This window comes from Lepus europaeus, chromosome 1 (assembly GCF_033115175.1).
Source record: "Lepus europaeus isolate LE1 chromosome 1, mLepTim1.pri, whole genome shotgun sequence".
In the NCBI taxonomy this organism is placed as follows: Eukaryota; Metazoa; Chordata; class Mammalia; order Lagomorpha; family Leporidae; genus Lepus; species Lepus europaeus.
This window is the reverse complement of record NC_084827.1, coordinates 173048652-173071937: the sequence shown is the minus strand read 5'-3', so window position 1 is coordinate 173071937 and position 23286 is coordinate 173048652. Positions and strand designations below refer to the sequence as shown.

The 23286-nt window shown below is 38.9% G+C and overlaps 2 protein-coding genes across 2 annotated transcripts in view; both read left to right on the top strand.

Annotated features, from left to right (window-relative positions):
• The window catches only part of SPHKAP (SPHK1 interactor, AKAP domain containing), a 156058-nt gene extending 133846 nt beyond the window's left edge, over positions 1-22212 (top strand). Inside the window, exons 8-12 of the mRNA XM_062197386.1 lie at positions 4437-4622; positions 6451-6537; positions 9340-9392; positions 9482-9666; positions 22051-22212. Of these exons, the coding sequence (XP_062053370.1) occupies positions 4437-4622; positions 6451-6537; positions 9340-9392; positions 9482-9666; positions 22051-22212 (673 nt within the window). The remainder of the gene's footprint in view (positions 1-4436; positions 4623-6450; positions 6538-9339; positions 9393-9481; positions 9667-22050) is intronic.
• Positions 1966-2387, top strand: LOC133767843 (large ribosomal subunit protein eL31-like). Its single transcript, XM_062202286.1, has one exon. The coding sequence runs from the start codon at positions 1996-1998 to the stop codon at positions 2371-2373; it is 378 nt and encodes a 125-aa protein (XP_062058270.1). The 5' UTR covers positions 1966-1995; the 3' UTR covers positions 2374-2387.
• Positions 22213-23286: the final 1074 nt, after the last annotated feature.

Here is a 23286-nt window from a genome sequence, read left to right as displayed (position 1 = left end):
TGGACACAGTTAGCCACCAATATTCTCAACAAGCTGTGTGCAAGGACCTAGGGAAATGCATTCCAGCATTCTTAATACCAAAGTACTGTATGTTTCATTGTCAGATGAGAAACACATCCTGCTTTTTGCTGGTATTCTCCTCTGTGCAGCTAGTTTCCGATGATCTTGAAAGAAGTGTCAGGGGACAGAGTTCTTGAACATGTTCACATTTCTCCACTCCCAGGTTTCTCAGCTGACAGTGAGACAATTTCTCAGCAGAGAGCACTGGCATAAATGAGACAGTCATTAAATACTGATTCTCAAGATAGAGACTTCCAAATAATACAAGAGTCATATCCATGTAGCCGCTTTTTATATTTCAGGGTTGTAGAGACTATCTCCTCTTTGCAGAAGATTTAAATCAGATTCCTAACCTAGAATACTCACTGTGTGTGTGTGTGTGTAACTATATCAGGCAAATGAGTGGGAAGTCCCTGTTAGTACCTATTTCACCCAGTGTTAGCAGAACATGTCCCAAACTGCCTCACCTTATTGTTGCTATAACTAATCACCAAAGTTATTTAGAATGTTGTTAACTAGCAAATAGTGCAACATCTCAGACATTTCTGTTTCAGACCTAGCATGCAAAGCTATCAAAATTGAAAGAGTAGGTCTAATCTAAATATTCGATAAATGGACAATAGTCTATTTATCTAAAGAGTATATGATCTGTCCACTGCTCTTTGCCTAATATATCAAAATGCATAAAATGTTTAGTAACATTTAGTGTGTGTATAAATGAAGCATTATGTATCACCAAAAAGAAAGAAAAACATGAATTATTTTAATCATTCAAGAGAAAGAGATTACCCTAGTTGGAGAGATTAAGGAAGGCTTCAGGGAGATGAGAGCCTCTTGACTGGGTCTTGATGTGTGGTAAGAAAGAAAGAGCAAAAGACATTCGTATTAGACTTACGGTTTTTTAAAAACTTTATTATTTGAGAGACAAACAGTCAAAAAGACAAAGGCAGATAGAGCTCTCATCCACTGAGTCACTCTCCAAATGCCTCGAATGGCTATGGCTAAGCCAGGGTCTAAACCAGGAGACAGGAACTCAATTCAATTGTCCCATTGCCTGACAGGAATTGAACTCCTTGAGTCTACCACTACTTCTCTATTCGTATCAGCGAGAACCTAGAGTCAGGAGTGAGAGCCAGGAATCAAACCCAGGTCCTTCAGTCAAAGATGTGGCTGTCTAACCTGCTAAGCTGATCTCACCCCTAGACCTGCGATTCTTACTGATTTTTATAATTTACTAACAATGAATGATAATGAACACTTAGCTACTTTTGTGCCAGGCACTAAACTGATGGAACAGAGAGGTAAGCCTCAGCCATTCCAGCTCATTGCCTGAAAGATAGATAATGTCGGAATGCATCCCTTGTCCCTGAATCTCAATCAGCTCTCACACCCTGTTGGCTTTATACCCCAGCCCCACAGCCTTCCCCAGGCTCCGAAGCAGCCAGTTGAAAGACCTGTATGGAGGAATTCACCTCTGTCTGCTGCCCTCTCCCCCATCCTCACCCCTAGCCCTCCTGAGATATAACAAGGCCCAGACTGCTGGGCTCTGAGCCCTCTGCCACGCGTTCCTTTGGCCTTTGTACATTCTGGCAGGTGGGCGACCTCTGCAATTTTTTTCTCTTAATAAATTTTGTCTGGACCGGGACGGTAGGGTCCTTCCTGACCCTGCGGTGGGCTCCGCGTTCCGGAAAGATGAGAATCCGCGCTGAGTTTTAAGGGTTCCCCGGCGACTGGGAGGGCGAGTGGCCGGAGTTAGGGAACCTGAGACCCTACGGGTTTCCGGGTCGGGAGCCTATGCGGGGCGCGGATGTACTCGTCGCAGAATGGCCGCGTGGCCTTGCCTGGGCTGCAGGGGCCCAGCGCGGCAGCGGGAGGCCGATCCCGGGAGGGAGGCTTTGCCCTGGGCTTGTCCGAGCTCCTTGTGGCTTCGTTTAGATGGCTCCCGCGAAGAAAGGCGGCGAGAAGAAGAAGGGCCGTTCTGCCATCAACGAGGTGGTGACCCGCGAGTACACCATCAACATCCACAAGCGCGTCCATGGCATGGGCTTCAAGGAGCGTGCCCCTCGGGCACCCAAAGAGATCCGGAAGTTTGCCATGAAGGAGATGGGGACTCCTGATGTGCGCGTTGATACCAGGCTCAACAAAGCCGTCTGGGCCAAAGGAATAAGGAATGTCCCATACCGCATCCGCGTGAGGTTGTCCAGAAAACGTAATGAGGATGAAGATTCCCCAAACAAGCTCTACACCTTGGTTACCTACGTACCTGTCACCACTTTCAAAAACCTACAGACAGTCAATGTGGATGAGAACTGATTAAAGTTGTAAAACTGCAAAAAAAATAAATAAATAAATAAAATAAAAAATAAAATAAATTTTGTCTGGCTGCAAGTTCATACTCTGTCTCCTCTCTGTTCCATACCCCCTTTTCCCTTACATTTGGTGCCCTGCTTGAGGAGGCACCAATCTGCCCTCCTTTCCTTACATTAAACAGTGCAACTAAATGACTTTTATTTTCTAATTTATTTCTTACAAATTCATTGAGGTAGGAATTCTTTTTCTTTTTAAGATTTATGTTGTTTATCTAAAAGTCAGAGTTACAGAGAGAGAGAGAGAGACAGAGAGAGAGACAGAGAGAGAGAGAGAGAGATCTGATTCAAAGAGATCAAATTTATTGAGGCTGTAGATTCACTCCCCAAATGGCTACAATGGGCAGGGCTGGGCCAGGCTGGAGCCAGGAGCTTCTTCTGGTCTCTCACATGAGCGCAGAGGCCCAAGGACTTGGGCCATCTTCTTCTGCTTTCCAGAACACCTTATCAGGGAGCTAGATTGGAAGTAAAGCAGCCAGGACTCAAACCGGAATCCATTTGGGATGCCAGCTTAATCCACTACACCACAACGCCAGCCCCAGAAATTAGTCTTTCTTATAAAGGACCATTAGCTAGTTGGACAGGTGGGAGGTAGTGGAACAGGAATCAATAGAAGTTAGACAGTGAAGACAGTACTTAAAGCACCCTGTTCTCCAGCATTTGGTCAGAAGGAAAGAATCTGGCTCCTTTGAGGATCAACAGATAGCTTTGTTAGCTAAATAGTGAGAGGGTAGAGACAGAAAAAGCTGTAGGCATGGGAAGGCCATGAAGGAGTTGGCTTCAGGAAGTTCCTGAAGGTTTTTGACAAGAGTGATGGATGATGTGTTTTAGAACTGGCAGCAGATTGAGGGAGGTTTTGAAAGTGGAGGAATGGTTGGGATGCAACTGTTAGGAGGCTGAAGTAATACAATTCAAGCAAGGAATTGTAGTGAAATATCCAAAAGTCTTAAAACTTGAGGTTTAATGTCTAGTACCAAACTTATTGAGGCTCTAGATTAATGATTTCACCTCACTGGACTCTGAAGAGAAAATCAATGGAGTCTCTTCCAATACTACAATTCTAACAATTTAGAAAGACCTAAATTAACATGATTTCATGAGCACAGAGACAGGCATGAGTATGTGAGAGATAGGATGGAGATGGAACACAAAAGGCAGAGAAACTGAAAATAAAGATAAGGAGAAGAAGTCAGAAAACTGCAAGACTTTGAGCCCAGGGTCTCAGAAAGATGAACAGACATGAGAAACACAGAATGGTATGGGAGGATAGTAAGGATTTTTCTTAGATGTCCTGATTTTGAGATCTCAATGGGACAGACTGAAAGGCAGACTGAAAGGAGCTCTCAAATCCAGACCAGGGATCCTGCAGGAGGGGTTTCAGGACCCAGGGCAGTCTTGTCCAAGACCTAAGTCTGCAGAAGAGCTACTTGATCTAAAAATGCACCAATCCAGAAGGTGGTGCTGATGTAAATCAGGGCTTTTAGAGGGAGGGGATGGCATAAAAGGTAGCTGAAACTGCCAAGTATGTGTGAGGCATTTGCATATAAAATGATTTATTTAGTAAAGCAGCAGAACTGTGATGGGTATTTTTCTATCATCCTGGTCCATGTAACACTTGCATTAGAATCCCCAGGGGTGGTTAGTTAAAATGTAGATGTCTGGACCTTCCTCCAGAACCCCTGATTCATAACTTCTTGGGAGGATGCCTTTGTATCTTCATTTTAAACACTATTGGCTTTCAATAATTCTTATGTATATAGGCCAAGGTGCTTCAACTTGTTTTAAAATTAACACTCAGGAGAAAAAGTGAATTGAAGACATGGGAAAGCTGATAGGGAGCAATCCTGAAAAGGCAAAATCGGAAGGGTCATTCTAAAGACCCCACCCATATCTGTCAACATCCTACTCACTACAGCAGAGAGCCAGACTCAACACAGCAGCCAGCGTGGTCTCCAGGAAGAGTTCAGCTTTGCACTTCCTCTCTTGATAATAACATCTTGCCATCTACAGCAACAGTCTTGACTCCAGAGATGGACCAGAGGCTGAAATTTCACCAGAAGCCAGAGCTCCTGATGAGGCCCCCAACCCTCCCAGCAGCAGTGAGGAGAGCACTGGAAGCTGGTCCCAGCTGGCCAATGAGGAAGACAACCCAGACGACACGAGTAGCTTCCTGCAGCTCAGTGAGCGGTCCATGAGGTACCTTCTCTTCATTTGACTTCTTAGAAAAATCCGTCTCAACCCAGATTCCAAAAAAAAAATTCATTTTGATGATTCAATGCAGAAAGGAGGGATTCTATTGGGTCCTGATTCCTGCCTGTCATGATTTGTGCTGAAAAGTATCTTAACATGGAGTTATGGGCTAAATTACCTTGATGCAGGTTGACAGATGGTAATATTCCCTCCCCTAGAAAACCCCAGCTAGTGCATTCCTTGATGAGGATAACCATGGCTATTTTAATGAACACTGCAATGACATCTGGTGTGTTGCTTGGTATTTTCTTGCTGGTGTATTTGTGTTCCAGATGCAACACAGGCAAGTTGAATAAGTGGCAAGTGTTTCTGCATTATGCTGTATTGTTTGGAATGGTTTGTCCCCTTCTTTATCACTCTTGCTCTCTGGAGAAGCTAGAGAAATGCTTAGGAGAAATCAGATCTGGAAGGACTCAGGCCAATCTGGAGAGAAAAGCTAAAATCTATTAAAATCTACTCCTCTGTGAGATAGAAGCTCTAAAAGAATCTCAGTGTTTCTGCCCACAGTCTTATTTGATACTTGATCAACAAGTCCACAAAGTTTCCAGGGAGGTCCATTGGAAAATACGATTCAGAAACATCTGGGTGTATTTATGCCTTTTTGAAAGTTTTATCTCTGGCAATCAGTCTGTGTAGACTTAGGAACATTTCACAGTGCCAAACATATGGTCTAAAATCCCCAAATCTGATGGAAAATGTGACAAAATAGAGACAGAAAACAAAGAGAATTTGAATCTTTGAACTTAAGAGCAAAAGCTCATAAATACAGTCATTGGGGTTCAATGTATGAATATAGTCATGAAAACCCCACCTGAAACCTAGGACAAGAAATTAAAATTAGGGGTAGGGGTGTCTTGCTGGTACTCATGGTATCCCTAAGGGAAGACTGTCCCATTCCAGGGCATAAGCACTCACCCTTTGAAAACTTTGCTTGGAAGAGACATCGTTAGGAAATAGAGAAGGTGTAAGGAGACTCTGAGTGTTCAGTAAAATTGAATACATTTCATCTCACAAATACAGGCAGAGTCTAAAACATGGCTCAGTTCTGCTACATTTCAATGTGTAAGTTACAATCTTGTAACTGGACCAAGTATTGATTGTGCAACCTATGAAAATAATGCAATAGGTGTTCCTCTTTCTTTGTGATATATAAGGTATCAGATGTTGCTCCTTCTTGAAGTTTGCAAGACAAAGGAGTGATAAACTTCAGCATTCCTAGACTTTGTAAATTCTGCAGTAAGATTGAAAAGTGATGAGCTATGTATACATTCTATAAAATCCTGTGAAATGGCCCTGAGAAAAATCCCCAGAATGACAAAGGGAAAACAGAAGCCCATTCATTTCCATTAAAATCCAACAAACAGGGAGATAATTACTCTGGTCTCTCCCCTAGCCAACATTTTCAGAAGTATTTTCATCTCTGCAGATGCACCCAGCAGGAGGAAGCGTCTTGCTGATATATAAATATCCTCACTGTAGTTTGAATGAGAAGGAAAGGATCCATGCTGATTTTTAGCCCCTAGATGTGTTCCACCAAGTGTGATACTACTTCAGAAATTATAAATTATTATTTTTTATTGTTGGCTTTAGCCTGTTTGCCTTATGCCTGTGTTTTTCTCTTATTTTGGTCAGAAATAAATACCAATTTAGGCATCCTAGAGACAATTCTTCTGGGGATGAAAGGAAGAATCTTTCACAACAATGGAATATCAGTGTGGGCAGTGTGACCAGATGGGAGAGATGGGCATTAATATGTAAACTTTTGCTTTGTCAGCAATGGCAACAGTAGTGCCACTAGCAGTCTTGGCATTATGGACCTGGACATTTATCAGGAAAGCATGCCATCTTCTGCCATGATTAAGTAAGTAGCCACCGAGATGCAGTGATTGTAAGACCACCACTCCAATTCCATTTGGCAATCCATGTTGATCACTCAGGTTGTATGCAGCCACGGATTTCATCATGTCTGTACCGCCCTGGTTGCCTTTCACTGGAGTAAGAATTCAGTGTTACTCCCTGCCCAATCTTTGGGAGCTTCCCTTCTTACGTGAATTGCAAGGGAGTGGGGAGTCCATCCTTTTGAGCTTCCAGTTTACTGTAAAACAAGTTAGGCTTCATAGCCTTTGATGGCTCTTTTGTTTTATTATGAACAAGCTGGACAGGGTAAATAAGATTACAAATCAGGTCTTCTGATGGGTATGTCTCTACCTTGTACTGATTGACAGTTTTGTTGTTGTTGTTGTTTTCTTCAGAATCGTGCTTTAAAAAACTTCAGTGCACTCAGCCCCTTTGGGTTTTCCCTCTTCTGGAACCACCTCCAGGCCACTCTGGCTGGAGGTCTCTTACTTAAATAAATCTTGCTTTTAAATGCAAAAAAAAAAAAAAAAAGTAGAACTTAGAATAGAACTCACCCAACTCACCAAACCACCACCTGCTTTTCAGATTTCAAATCTGCTCCAAATGCAATAATCATTTCAGATAAAGCTTATCTGTATTACCAGAAATGTCTGTGATTTTACCTACTTGTATACATGGAAGCAAAAATTCATGGAAATTGTACTATGCACCAAAGGAGACTGTTCAATAGTCTTCACAATTGATTATACTTGCTTCAAAAGAATGAAATTTGAATGGTTTTTCCTTGACTTGTAGAAACCTGGATTAGCACTACTCAATGTGTCTACTACAAAACAATTACCACGATGGGGATGTGTCATTCCCACTCATGACTGTGCTCCTCACAGTGTGGGAAAAGTCCAACAGATGAAAGCACTTAGAGAAACACAATATGTGCTCCATAAAATGTGACACAGAAAAGGAGGACAAAAGGAGGTCAAGAACATATTAAAATTGTAATTCTTCTGGAAAATCAAGTGAATTTAGACCCATTTTTGACCATTATACATTGGTTTCTTATTTAAATATTTCTACAACTTGAGAAAGATGCAAAATATAGAACTAAAGTTGCTCCCTGAGCTATTATTTCAGTCACTATCTGGAACTAAGATATTTATTATTTCAGTTTTTAATCAAGTGCATTCCTTAGTGATTAAAGATTACAAGCATTCTTTGTTGGTTCACACAGCCATGAGTCAAAATACAGAAGAGAACACACATTTTTTAAAGAAGTCAAAAAACAAAATGAGCAAACTAACAGCACACTGGAGTAAATGTATTTTTCTACCTCAGGTTTAGCTGCCTCTAGAGTATGAGCCTGTGACCCCAGGGAAATCTTGAATTCAGAGAAATCATACTCAGGATCCAGCAGCTCCCTAATTACAGAGACCGTACCTCTTCCCATATGTCACCCAATAGAGGGGGAGCAGAAAATCTAGACACTGGGGAAAGTGGCGTTTCTACGTGTAATCAGATATGCATGAGAGAATGACTAGACTCTATCTCTTAACATCAAGAGTACAGTGGAATCTATCAGCCAGATCTTAGCAATTACGAAGAATCTGACTATCATCAAAAGACACCTTTTAAAGAGCCCCTTACCAAGGACAGGTAGGGTAACTGATCTCAGATCCTATGGGTAATGGAATATATCTGAAGCATTTGTTCCTTTGTTTTCATTTACAGCATCACAAGTCAAATTATAGTGCCACTGCCTGCACTAAAGTATCATAGTTTAATTTCTTCCCATTACTCCTGACTCCCACTCCTACCTGCATACATCATCATAAGCAAAACTGCTAGGTCAATTAAAAAAAAAATGTATCTTGCTCAATAATGTCACAAATATGCACCTAATATTTCTTGGATTCAGTATTTTTGTTGTGTGAAATATGTAACAAAATTCCAATATAACTCCTCAAAAAAGAAAAAGAAAAAGAACTCCTCTACTCTAGTTTCTAGATTGTATAAAAATATAAGACAACCATGGTTTTCCAGGATGGTCACTTCCTCTCAGCTATTGGGCCATATGCTCTCATTTGGAAGCATTTACTGAGTCCTCTCACAAAGTACAAAGCTCTGTAATAAGTATTGACCATATGAAAACATCTCCAATATTAAACATCACCATAGCTAATGAAATACATCAATTGTGAACTCCTTACTACACCCCCAGACTATAAAAAGAAAGAAGAAAATTTAAAATAAGCAGAAATATTTTGTTGCACAACTTAACTTCTGCAGTTTGTTATTTTTTCATTTATTTTAGATCAAAGAATCATATACCTGTAGACAAATATTTTCCTAGATTAAAATCAAGCTTATGTTGTTACCATGCTTTAAAAAAATTACTATGACAATATATGGTCATTTAAGGACAAGTAAAATACAGGAGAAAGATAAACTTACATGTCAGAATTAGTTACCTAGAAAATCTTTCCTGGACTGTCCAAAGTTGTGACAATTTATAGAAGGGAGATTGAAAAGAAGAGAAAATGCATTTCTTGGAGCTAATGCACCAATCTTCCCAATTAAAAGCATCCAGGTTATCTGGCCTTCTTATTGGCTAATGGTGATTTTTCCGCAGACTTAGTAATCCTATATAATAGCCAAATGGACATTTCCTCAGCATTCCATTGTTCAAAATCAGTGAACCTAAAATAACCTTTGGAAGCTGTTCAATCAATAAGACCCATCACCTCATCTTCCATTTACAGTGTACTCTTCCTAAACATTACCAATCATATACTGTTGTTTTTTCCCAAAGTGAATTAGTAGAAGAAAAGGAGATTCCTAAACAACAGTCAGAAAACATTAAGGGTAAGCGACATTCCCATGATTTTGACACACAATTGTCTGGGATCTCCCTTGGGAAAGCAAAGTAAGGCTGTGGTTGTGTCTGTGTTCAGAATGTGACACTGGACCACCAGTGGGAACATCCAGCCACCAGAGGAGCCTGCTGGTGATCAACTTTGACCTGGAACCCGAGTGCCCTGATGCCGAACTGCGAGCAACTCTACAGTGGATAGCTGCCTCCGAACTTGGGATTCCCACAATCTACTTCAAGAAATCTCAGGAAAACAGAATAGAAAAGGTACTGAACTCCATGTCTGAGTAGAAATCAATGAATCTGTGTTTATGTCAATGCTGAAAACCCACTAAATATGTTGGAATCATAAGAGTTCAATCTTGACTTGCTCTGATCTCAACATTACAGCTAAAACTTTGAAAATTTCCTTCCCTCGTTTAAATATAATCATGATTACTGCTTCTTTGACGTTCAGTTTGTCTTAACTAGTTGGTGACAATGTGGAAAATAGAGACTACAGGAACTTTCTCAAAAAAATCATTAATTTTTGCTGTTTCCTTGTGTTGGGGTCAATCTCTTCATAATAATTATTTAAAATAAAAGTAAGAGGAAAGGAGCTGATATATAATAGAAACTAAAGTGAGGCACACTGACACTTAAAACAGGCTGTGGTATAGTGTCAAAAAGGAGGCATTTTTTTGTTATTTCTTTTGTTTGTTTTGTTTGAGAGGCAGAGAGAGAAAGAGCTGCCATCTGTTAGTTCACTCACCAATTGCACACATCAGCCTGGGTTGAGTTAGGCTAAAGTCAAGAGCTGGGAACACCATCTAATTTCCCACATGAAGAGCAGAGAAACATCACTGCTGCCTCCCAAGGTCTGCATTAGGAGGAAGCTGGAGTTAGGTATCAAACCCAGGCATTCAGGTTGGCATGTGGGTATCTTGACTGTTAATGCTTGATGTCTACTTGAGAAGTCATTAACTCTTAACATTAGAATTCTTTTAAAGTTTATTTATTTATTTGAAGGCTCTAGAGTTACAGAGAGACAGGAAGAGACAGAGGGAAAAACAAAGAGATTTTCTATCCCCTGGTTCATTCATACCAAAATGCACACAATAGTAGGGACTGAGCCAGGCCAAAGCCAGAAGCCAGGAACTTCATCCAGGTCTACTACATGGGGGGCAAGTATCATCTGCCTTCCAAATGAATTAGCAGAAACCTGGATCAGAACAGAGGTGATTACAGAACAGTGGCTGGTTTAACCTGTTGTGCCACAATGCCCACCCCTACTTGAGAAGACATTTTAATTCCTTATGAAATGTTTGCATTAGAATTTTCTCATATCATTTCCCATGCACCAGAAACATAAAACTGGGGAATAGAGCCTTTACCAACCTCAAAATTAATAACAGCTCTCACTCTAATTCCATATCTCTAAGATCAACTATAGTAGGATCTCAGCTATTAAGATTAAAGTATGGAAATGTCTTCAAGCTCAATTTTCCAAAATCTAAAAATATTTTCCTTAAGCAAAAATTTAATTAATTTCAAGTTAATAATGCTGTATTTGCTTTCTATTGCTTCTTAACAAACTGCCACAATTTTATCAGCTTAAAACAATACCGAGTTAAGTCAGAAGTCCAGGTGAATTCATCTGTGATCTGTGCTCAGGACTTAGGAGCCAGAATTCAAGCAGACTGGATGTGCTATCACGAAGAGCTCCCAGAGAAGAAAAGTGTGCAAGCTCATCTGGGTTGCCTTAATCCAGTTCCTTGGAGTTGTACATCTGAAGTTCCCATTTCTCTACTGCCTATTAGCTAAGAGCTACACTCAATTTGTAGAGGCTGCTCACCTTCCTGTCACTTCCTTGGCCACTCCTATTTCCATGCTGTCAATCTCTGACATCTTCCACCAGCCAGCATTCCTTGCTTAGATTAGGTTCGCTTGATTATCTCTCTTATTAACTTCTAACCAAGTTATCTGAAGAATCCCTTTGACCATATAAGGTAGTATATTAAAAACATGATATGTCTTCCTATCCATGGCCTGAGATATTAAGGCTGAAAACCTTGGATTATATTTTCAAACCCTGACTGTTGCAAAACCATGGTCTATTTTTATGTCTTGCTATCATTAGTATCTCCATGTGCCTCCTATACTGTTTCTGGGAGAAGTGAACAATGTGCTTTTTATCTCTTTTACTAATGAGAAAATTGGGAATCAGAGAAGCTGGCACCTGAGAGATTTCTCAGGAATGATAGCATAGCCTCATCCCTGAACTCTCTTTTCTCTACAAAATACTGCCTGCTTTTATTTAAAAGCATCTCTTTCAGGATAAATGACCTTGGAGTTAGAATTTTGAATCTTTTGAATGTGCAATTGTGCTTTAATTCTCAGTGCCCAAATTTAGCAGCCTGAATGGAAATGCCCTTTAACTTCTTGCCCTTACACATGGGAGTTAGAGCAGCTTATCATTTCTGTATCACCAGCCCAGGGTACTGGTTACTGGAACAACCAGGAAGGGGACAGAATTCATTTCCCAAGCCTTCTCCCACTTCAAACTCTCTCCGAGCAGTAATGTACGGTAGCACCTCCATTCATGGTTTCACTTTCTGTTTTTAGTTACTTATCATCAATCACAGTCCAAAATACTTGATGAAAAGTAACCATTCCAAAAGTTTTAAACTGCATGTTTCTCTGAGTAGCACAGTGAAATCCTGCGTGTTCCACGCTGACCCACCTGGGACGTAAATCATCTCCGTGGTCATGTTTCAAGCCTCTGTGTTTCCTACTTGTTAACTGCTCAGTAACCATCACAGTTATCAGACCCACCGTCATGATGTTATAGCGCTTGTGTTTAAGTAACCCCTTTTTTCAATTCATAATGTCCCCCAAAGCACAAAAGTAGTGATAATGGCAAACAAATATTCTAAAAAGAAGCCATGAAGTTCTCCCTGTAGGTTGAGAAAATCAAGTCTATCTTAGATATGCATGTGTAGGAAAAAAAATTCATGGTTCATTACTCTGCTTAGCTTCAGGCAGCCACTGCTGGTCTCAGAACGTCTCCCTCTGTAAGAAAGGGCCTGCTGAGCATCCTTTTTCATGCCTGGACTTGCCCACTGTTCCATCCCAACCAGATCTGGGGATCCAGCTATACTTGTCATACCTTTATTTGCAAAGAGCTGGGAGGTTCACTATTTGATAAACTCTACTCCAACCTTATCACCCAGCCCTCCCCCCAACTCCAGTACAAAAGGCAGAATGAAAGAGAATCATTACACTGACAGTTCCCCAGTGCCAAGGGCCCCCTGCCATGAGCTGAGGAAAAAGAACATTCTCCGGAGCACACTCCCAGGTTCATGGGAAAATGAAACCAGGTTGGTTTCCAACTTGCTCTCCAACTATTCCCTTATTTCATGCTGCTTTTCAAATTGTATCTTAATGGAATATATTTTTATACAATCCACCTTTTTGAAGAAGCAATACTTTTTTGTAAATATATATCTATAAAACTCCATTTGGTGCAAGAGAAATGGGTGTTTCCATAATGCCTTAATTATATACATCACGCTCTGACTTGATATTTGTCTATCCTTGACCCATTTTCAACTCTAAAAGAATAGCTGCCTTTGCTCACTATTTTTTTAAAAAAATAAATGTTACACTAGGATTATCAAGAAAACACTAGATGCTACATTATTCATTCAATTTGCATCAGCTAATTTAAAATTTAATTTTAAATAACATAATTTCAGACACTAAATATTGTAACTTTTTTTCAGAATCAATTAAGGTTCTACATACATGGCAGCTTTTCCATAAATGGGCACCATCATTTGTTGTCTGTGACTGAACTGGTTACATAAAGAAAATCCTTAAGCAACATTCAGACATCCTTTCTATTATCAATATTGCTTTTAAATACTTAATTAAGTGGCCATTTTCAAGTAGAGTAGAAGACAGAATGTTTTCCCATGGAGCCTGTGTTATCACAAGAGCAACAGTTTCTCACTGGTTTCTGATTTGCTTTGAGAAAGTTAAGGTTGGTAAACAAAAGAGCTACCTGTACCTCCAGGTTTATTGCAGCTCAATTCACAATAGGTAAGACATGGAATGAACCTAAATGCCCATCAACCAAAGACTGGATAAATAAATTATGGGATATGTACACTATGGAATACTACACATCAGTTTAAAAAAATGAAATCCGGTCATTTGCAACAAAATGGACCAATCTAGAAAACTTCATACTTAGTGAAATAAGCCAATCCCAAAGGGACAAATACTATAAAATACTATATGTTCTCCCTGATCTGTGAGAACTAACAGCACACCTAAAATGAAGGCTGTAGAAGTGAATTGACACTTTGAGAAGCAATGATTTGAACAGCCCTCATCTTGACTGTCGAGGAACAGTTTTTCAGTTTATTTAATTATTTTTTATTTTCTATTTTGTCTTCTTCATACTATATGTTGAACTCTACTTAACAGAGTTAATCATATATATATATATGTATATATATATATATAAAGTCAATTGAAAATAGATCTCAATAAAAAATAAGGAGGAGAATAATAGAGGGAGGAGGAAGTTTGTAACTGTAAAGCTGTAAAATGTCATCTTAATTGTTAAAGTGATCATATTAAGTGTTGAAGTAAACATATAAATAGGATTAAGTGTTAAAGAGACCATATAAATGGCATCAACTGCCTGGTAATAATAATAGACAGAATTTAAAAGGAGGGAATCTCTAACATGGAAAGCAATCCACACAGCAGACTCATAGAATGGCAATTGCTTTAAATAACACTCTGACCTCAGAATCAGCTCTTAAAGCTATTTGGATGTGGCTGAAAAGCCCACGAGAACAATTCAGACATGGAAACCCAAGACATTGCTGCAAAAAATATCCTACATGAAGAATCTCTGTGAATGAGACCCCAGTGGAAAGAAGGGGCCATCAAAGAAGGATGTAATTTTCTCTGAAGGGAGGAGAGAACTTCCACTTTGCTTATAGCCTTGTCTAAATACTGACAGAGTTTGTGGTTACAAAACTCTTCCATAGCCTTGGCAGTTCCTGGCAAGAGCCTTGGGTGATTACTTACATCATAAATAAGAGTGTTAATTGTTAAATCAAGAAGAGAAATTACTGTGCAATTACTCTCCATGTAGGACCTCTGCCCTTAATGAGTTGTATCATGATAATTAACTGCAAAACTTGTTCGCAAACAGTACTTTCTATGTTGTGTATGTGTATGTGTGCAAACTGTTGAAATCTTTACTTAGTATAGAGTTGGTCTTCTGTATCTAAAGTAAATTAAAAATTAATCTTAATGAAGAATGGGATGGGAGAGGGAGTAGGTAGTAGGATGAGAGTAATAATGGGAAGGAGAGTATGGGGGGAAAATCACTATATTCCTAACTTTTACCTATGAAAATTGTATTCATTAAATAAAAATATAAAAAGGAAAGTTAAGGAGAAGTCTCTGTTGAGAAAAGGCCTTCTGCCCATTGTCACTGTTGAACATCATTCACAGGTGAATGCCCTGAGTCCCTATTTATGTGAATCTTGAAGTGGTTTTAAACAAATTAATGTAACTATTATGCTCCTCTTTATGCTGTTCCCTGCTTATTTTCCCCACTGCCTTATGAAATTAGAGCATGGGCTAACAGGGAAGAAAATGTGAGTAAATATTGAAGCAGCTCGTATTTTGCACACCTACCTGTGAAATTGGCCGTGAAGTTAGAAAGCACTTAAAGAAAACTTACAATTAATTCCAGTTTTGGATCAACTCAAAGGACAAATTCCGAATACTTGGGCTGCCCAATGCATTGTCATTCCTCTAACACATGGCTCCTTCATTTTCAAGCTTTACTTTTCATTTGCTTATGTCTAATCCATATATTTATTAACAACAAACCAACCTCCTCTGGAGATACAAGGAAAAGAGACAAAATTTCCCTACCTCTTGAGTTTATATGTTGGTTCAAGAGGAAGCTAGAGAAAAGAGAACATAAACCAAGAGAGGTTTGGGTAGTAACAGCAACTATGAGATGTGTTGGGAGCTTCTCCTGAACTAGTTTAAGAAAGACACAGAAAACTGCATTTCTCAAACTATGCCCATGAGACACATGCACACAAAGCAGAATCACCTGGGACTTTATTCACAATTCATATTCCCTTCCTGGTGCATTGAGACCTTATTCCGTAAGAAATATCCTGAAGGAGTGGGAGAATTTGATATAGCCTTAAAACATGCTATACAACAGGAGAAAAATGGCTCAAAATCCTTACGCTTGATCATCTAAAACAGTGTTTAATTTAATTAACAAAGACCTTGAAATCAGTTAAATTTACCTAATCACTTCAAAATACACAAAAATTTATGAGTTCAGTTGTTCAAAAAGAAAAAGTCAACCACACAGTTGACTGTGATGGTTATGGGACCCAAAAATCACTACTCTTCATCTCTTATTCTTCTGTTTAAATTCCTTGAGTGTCTTTAAACTAGGACAGCCTGGTAACAGGTCTCCCAGTAAACCCTGTGCTTTCTTCATCTTTAAACTGACATTGTGAATTACTTTGTTTACTTAGAGTGAGCAATGGAAAGCAGTATGCTGAGAAGGGAAACAGATGCTTATCACTTAAAAAATTGGGAGTCAGAAGAAAAGCAGCCTTATTTCCAAGTTCTTAACCCATTCCACAAGCAAAGTGGTGGGGAAAGAATAAGAGAGATGTTGATAATATTGACTGTTAAATTTTTTAAAAAAGAATTACAGTTAAAGTATAAATTCTATAAAAACACATCTCAAAAGAAGGAATAACTCTTCATTTTAAACTTAAACTTTTCATTTTAAACATGGAAGTTGTTTTCAACACAATCCTTTAGTCAAGATTCTCAACCATAATTAGTTTTTAGAGTTACCTGGGAAATTTATACAGACCCTAATTAGTTCAAGGGTTTTGATCAGTTAGTTCAGAATCTCCTCTGGGGAGGGGTAAGATCCAGGCATCAGGGTTTTTTAAATGTCTCTGGGATTACAGAAAGCAGACAGAATTACACCTGGGAGATTATAATTGCCAGGAGCAATATAGGGACCACCTCAGTTCTACATAATGAAATCTAATTCTGCCATGGAGCTTTCAGCAATCAAAGTTGAATGTTCTCAAAAAATTGCACAGCTTGCAATAACTCCCACAGAGTCTGCCATACAATTTCATAAACAATTAATTTATTAAATGTACCCAAGAATATAAAAATCATCTGTCATGGGATGTTTTTCCTTAAAAGATTTTACTGACTTAAAACCATTTTAGAAGATAAATTCTTCTTATTTCCTAAGACAAAATATTTGCCCAAAGAAATGATAACTGTGATCTATAGGAAGGAATCCTAGTTATTGATCGTTAAATGAAAAAAAAAATGAACTTTAAATTTGTTTTATTTTTCAGTGCAGAGGAAAGAAAACTCCAGATCCTTGATGTGATAAAGCTGATTATGAAGCTACCAAGGCAGTAGTGTGAACAGGCATGATGAAACTTAAGGGTCAGACCCTCAATAGAATATGATTGTATAAGGCCTATAGAAATAAGCTGGAAATATACTTTGCTAGCTTCTTTACAATCTAGTTTCATATTGATCTAGACATTTTTTAAATGAAGAATGAAAAGAAGGCAGGAGACCTCCTGCTCCTCAGCTCCACAGATGTTTCAAGGTCTCCCTGTCAGAGATTAAGTCATCACAACCTTTAGAACATGCTATATTTAGTGGAGCCAGATCACATAGATTCAACTTTCTAAGACATGTTAAGGGACGGGAGGCAACCTCAGGGGATGACTTAGGTCAAAGGTCATTGGTGATCCCTCGGTGAAATCTCGAGAGAAGTCAGTGACCCATGAGGCTCTATCAATGAGACCACAGAAACTTGATGTGCAAGCCTTCTCTACCAGGAACATCTACTTCCTGGATGTCCATTAACAGCTGGAAAAAGAATGATTAATTGAATCATGCCAGGACATCTTAGCCTCCCCACCTTAACCTCTTTAGGGATCACTATTCTAAAACTTCTCGTTTTCACCTCTTTAATCAAAAATATGACTTGGAGTTTCCCTATACACTGAGATATAAGTAACAGCTCATTTGTATTTGTATTTGTACTATAACACATATATGTATGTATTACATAATATTATGAAAAATTGCTGATAACTGTCTGGAATATCATCCTTCTTGAGAGTATTTACTTAACGAGCAAAACAGTTTTAACTGATTTCCTAAAATGTCAACTAGGCGGGATGGTGAAGGCTTCCAAGCAATGAATAGTTTCACTGAACTTCTAACGTTAAGATTAATGGAGTTGAAGGAGGTGACCCTCCACTCCTACTGCAGTAAGCAGAAAAAACAAAACAAAATAAAATAAATAACAGAGAGAGGGGGGTGGGGTATCTCATGTCCACGGTGTACATGCCAAATCTCAGTCACCATGTGGTAAGAATCAGACCTCACAGAAAGCTTTTACTTTGTTCCTTGTCCACTACCATGGTCCCATCCCAAGCTCTGTGCTGCCTATTCCTGGATCTATGACTTCCTGCTATGGTTGTAGGGCATCCTCTCAGTAGAAAACTATTGAGCAAGCAGTCCCAATATATGTTTGTTCATTTTAAAATGACAGATTTGAAATAGATTGTCTAAAATTCAAGAATGCTTATCAGAGGATCACACTCAAAAAATACTAGATGTCCATCTTTCTTTTTAGTTTTATTACTTATTTTTATTTTATTTGAAAGGCAGGAGATAGAGAAAGACAGACAGAGTAATCTTCCATCTACCAGTTCACTCCAAAAATCTCTGCAATTGCAGGATTAGGCCAGACCAAAGCCTGGAACAACCAGGAATGTCAGTTAGGGCTCCCACATCGTGATGGGGAAGCAAGTACTTGAGTCATCATTCACTGCCACCCAGGTGCATTAACAGGAAGCTGCATGATAATCAGAGGGGCTGGAACTTGAACCAGGCACTCAGATATAGAATGCTAGTGTCCCAGGAAGTGACTTAAACATTGCTCCAACTGCCCACCTGCATCTATATTTCACATAGTCTTCTTGAGAAGTTTTTTTTTTAACTTTTATTTAGCAAATATAAATTTCCAAAGTACAGCTTATGGATTACAATGGCTTTTTCTCCCCCATAACTTCCCTCCCACCTGCAACCCTCCCAACTCCTGCTCCCTCCCCCATTCCATTCACGAGAAGTTTGAATATGTTTGCTGCAAACCTGGTCATCCATTCCTTCTGTCTTTTCAGCAAGTATTCATTGAACACCTCCAAGTGCAGTCACAATATATAAGAAGGTAGCTAAGATGTTGTCCTTCCCCTGAAAGATTTCTATCTATAATATAGTGGCCATCTACCTCCCATCTGTCTCTGTTTTCACAACATCCTGAAACTTTTAATACAATGTTTATGCTTCAAGATATCAAAAGTTAACTTTCATTTTCTAGCCTAGAAAATAGTTTTATTTTGATTTAGACCGTATAAGACAAGCAAGGATAATAAAGCACCAATAAATTCAATAGTTATTGTCATCACTGCTGAGAGAAAAAAAATGTAATTTAATAGGGGCTCTCTATGAGACAACTTATAAGTAATTGAAATAAAGTAGCAAACTGAAGCTGGATATAATTAACATTCCAGTTTTTGATTGGTCTCTAATGTCTGAGTAAACACAGAAAAAGGTAAATAAGACAATCCTAAAAGGAGTGAGAATTTGGAGTAACTAGGCATTGCTTGGTATACTCACATCCTATATCAGAATGCCTAGGTTTAAGCCCTGACTCAACTCCTAATTCTAACTTCCTAATAATTGAAGACAGTAGGTGATGGCTCAAGTATTTGAATCTTTACCTTGCCACCAATGTGGGAGACCACATTGAGCTCTGGTTTCCTGGCTTGTTTTGGGTTATCCTGGGATTTTGTGGGTATTTCGAAGGTGAACCAGTGGGTGAAAGCTCTCTCTCTCTCTCTCTCTCTCTCTCTCACACACACACACACACACTTCCAAATAAATAAAATGACTCCCCCAAAAAACCTGAAAGGAACCATTGAAGGACTAGTAACTGAACCACAATTCTCGTCTTTCCAACAAATATGACTTTCCTTCTCATAAAATGTACCAGGTACTCATTCTATCTTTCTCCTAATGCTCCAAATAGATATCAGCTCTGTATTCTCCTGCCACCAACATACAGAAGGAAGTTGTCATAAAAAGAACATTGGACTGACATGTTAAAGACCATAATCCTATGGCCAACTTTTCACCTCTCAAACCCACCATTATTTCACCTGTAAATGCTTACTTCCCATGATGACAGAAGTGAGTGAAGTTACATATAGTTAAGTACTTCCTACAATTTCTGGTCATGCTACTTGTTACTTTCCTCAAAAAGTGGCCAAGTAGTTTGGGAGGTCTTCACCCTGTGTTTTATCACACCTGTGTTTTTCATGGAGAAAAGAACCTGCAATAATTTCCCCATCTTTTATCTCCCCAAGCCCACAATTCAGAGCTTACCGTCTGGGGCACGGCCAGTTGAAGCTGATGCTAAAAATCAGGTGACCATCCAGGCATTTCCTCCATATTTTCCATGTTTGGCCTTTCCTTTTCCTGTTGCTCTGCAAAGCCATCCTCTCTTGAGGCTTTAGCTTAGCACCCAGGGTGAAGGGCTGCTCTTCAAGTTGGAATGGGGAAGGAGTAGATGGCCCTATCTGAATATTCAGCACCAGAATTATTTTGCCTGAATATACAAATCCAATGAGAACCTTTTTTCTGTAGACAGAGGAATTGGAAGACAGATGTACAGTTCTGTTACTGAAAGGCCCACCCAGAGAAAAACAGACCTGAGGAGACTCTAAATATTGAGTAGATTGACTCTTTGATCAGTCAACCTGATTCCATTTACTCCCCTCTTATCAATAAATAGCAACTGCTGGGAGGAAACTCCCAATTCAGTTGAAGGGATTTTTTTTTTTAACATATGGCGTTTAATTAAGAGGAAATGAAAATTTATTTAAATCAACTTATTTAATTCATATCCAAGAAGAAACATTCAACTTCAGGATAAGAAATAACAGTTGAAATAGCCTACTTGTTTTGGATAAGGAGCGGGTCATACAAGACTGATCAAGAGTCATACCTTTGTGTAAAAGTTACCACTTAACCTCTATTTATTCAAGCATATATCACTCATATTTGGCGTATACAGTATTTTTCCAATTCTAGCGAAGGCGGAATAATTTGAGTAGATCTCCTTCACTTTCACCATGGTTCTCAAGTCTGGAAGTTTATATTTGACTATAACCACAGAAAAAGTGATTATCTTTATTTCCTGCAAATGGAAGTAATTTTTTTTAAAAAAAGATTTATTTGAAAGGCAGACTTACAGAGAGAGGGAGAGATAGAAAAAGAGAGATCTTACGTCTGCTGGTTCATTCCCCAATGGCTGCAATGGCTAGGGCTAGGCCAGGCCAAAACCAGAAGCCTGGGACTCCATCCAGGTCTCCCAGGTGAGTGGCGGGGGGCCTATGAACTTGGCTGGAGCAGCAGGGACTTGAACCAGCACCCATATGGGATGCCAGCATTGCAGGTGGTGCCTAACCTGCTGTGCCACAACACTACCCCAAATAGAAGCCATTTTTAAGGTAAGTTAGGCAAGCATCAATTTTACACAGACCCTGTGAAGTACAGGAAGAAATGGCAATTGTTCATTAGTTATAGAATTTACACCATTAATTCAAATTGTAGTTTTTCTCTGTCATCAAATAAAGCCAAGAGAGAGAGCCCGTTACAGAGACACAAGTAAATGTGATAACGCAGGGTCTGCGGAAGGGGATATTCTGAAAACCTATCATCACATTAGTACTTTGGCTGTATGGCAATTATTTCCAAGTGTACTCTAATGGTCACTTCTCACCAAAGGATTAACTTTCAGGAAGTCAAGTGACAGGAATAAGGATATCAAAAAGCTTGTGGCAAAGTGAAATGAAGAGAGAAAAATAAAGAATGCACATTTTATTTCTCAACATAAGCTACATCAAGTTCAAGATATGTGTAAGCGACGATACTAGCTATTTATCCTATGCTTAAAGAACAAAGGGTCTTGGGAATTAAACCTCATCAATGTAGTCTTTCACACACTAGTGACTGAAGAAAAATGGGTTCCCTTTAAAGATTTAAGAAACATAAAGGAGAGAGGCCAAAATACTTCTGGAAGGTGGGTACCTAATGATTTCTCATCAAAACTCTCAGGAAATCGCCCATGTTGGAAGAGAGGAAGGAGCAGGAACAGTGTTGTGGTAGAGAAAGACTCTGTTAAGCTTTCTTGGAGTTTTTCTGCTAAAGTGTTGGCTAACTTTCTCAAAGCACTCTCCTCATAAGCAGATATCACTGTTTTTTGGCCTTCCAGAAAACCAACAAGCTAAATACCTTGAATAGTCCCACGAAGCTACTTCCATATTCAATTTTTAGATAAATTCTGAAGAGGAAACAGACTATCCTAGAAAACAGTCCCCTGACATGATTCAGAAGTGAGCTGTTAGCTTAGGAAGGGTGGTCGAATGAAACGGTTTCGCAGACCCTCTGACACATGCACCCTAACTCTGTGTTTTATTTCAGTTCCTAGATGTCGTGCGGCTGGTTCATCAGAAGTCCTGGAAAGTGGGGGATATCTTCCACGCAGTTGTCCAGTACTGCAAAATGCACGAGGAGCAGAGGGATGGAGCCCCAAGTCTCTTCGATTGGCTGTTAGAACTGGGATCAGGCAGCTTTTCCCGTTAGAGCCTTCCTTTACTGTATCTCAACTTAGATTATTATGATTTGCTCTGAATGCTCTAAACTTTCTCAAAACATTACATCACATTAGCAGAGCTTTAAAAATCTGCTACTCAAGTCCACTGCACAGACTAAATCTGAGCAAAAGACAAATGTAGGTCTGTACCAATCAATTCAATCTGTGGGTGAATTCAAAAGAGCTTGCATTTGAATGGCTGGAAAAGGAGAAACTTGAATTGGGCCCAAATCAGAAAATATTTAATTAGGTCCTAACTCCAGGAAAAACTAGATGCACATATGTTTGATAATGTAAAATGGTGTGTAATATCTCTAATTATGTGAATCAACTGGAAAAAAAATCATCGCTCAAAATAATTTTATAAACTATGCTATAACATTTATTTTACTTTTCTGAGCACATGAAGGAAAAAGTAAGTTCCCAGCCCAGTCAAGCATTTAAGATATAAATAAAAATTTCTAAACCTTTATAGAAAAGATTCCCACTTTCAAAATAATATTGGTGACTATTGTTGAAATGCAAAAGTGTATCAATGTTCTCTACTGAGGTTGATTTCATTTACTTACTGTGAACCACTAATAAATGCCCCATTTTCCCCCAACAATATATGGGTTTCTAATTAATCAGAAAGTTCAACTGAGGGAGGGGAATCCTGAAGATTTCTTTGTTTCCATCACTATATTACTTGGGCACATAATTACAGAAATCTTACCTTTAGAGAAAACTTCCTTACTAAGAAGTGTTTTGAGATAAACTCCACTTGAATATTGAATTATACAAAATATAAACTTTCATTTTATTTTTATTATAAAGTATGGAGAGATTAGTATCTTAAGTAATATATCAAGTCATCATAGAGGTTTATAAAATATGAAGAGATTGTGGTCTAAACTCATATATGTACACTGAGCTTTTGTGGTTGATTTTTACTCTGATTATGACCTTCATACCCACATGTAGCAGACATGCTACTTCAAGGACATTCAAAATGATGTACACAGAGTACTAGCCTACATTTAACACAATCAGTAAGGATGATACATTTTTCCTGGTTCAAAGAT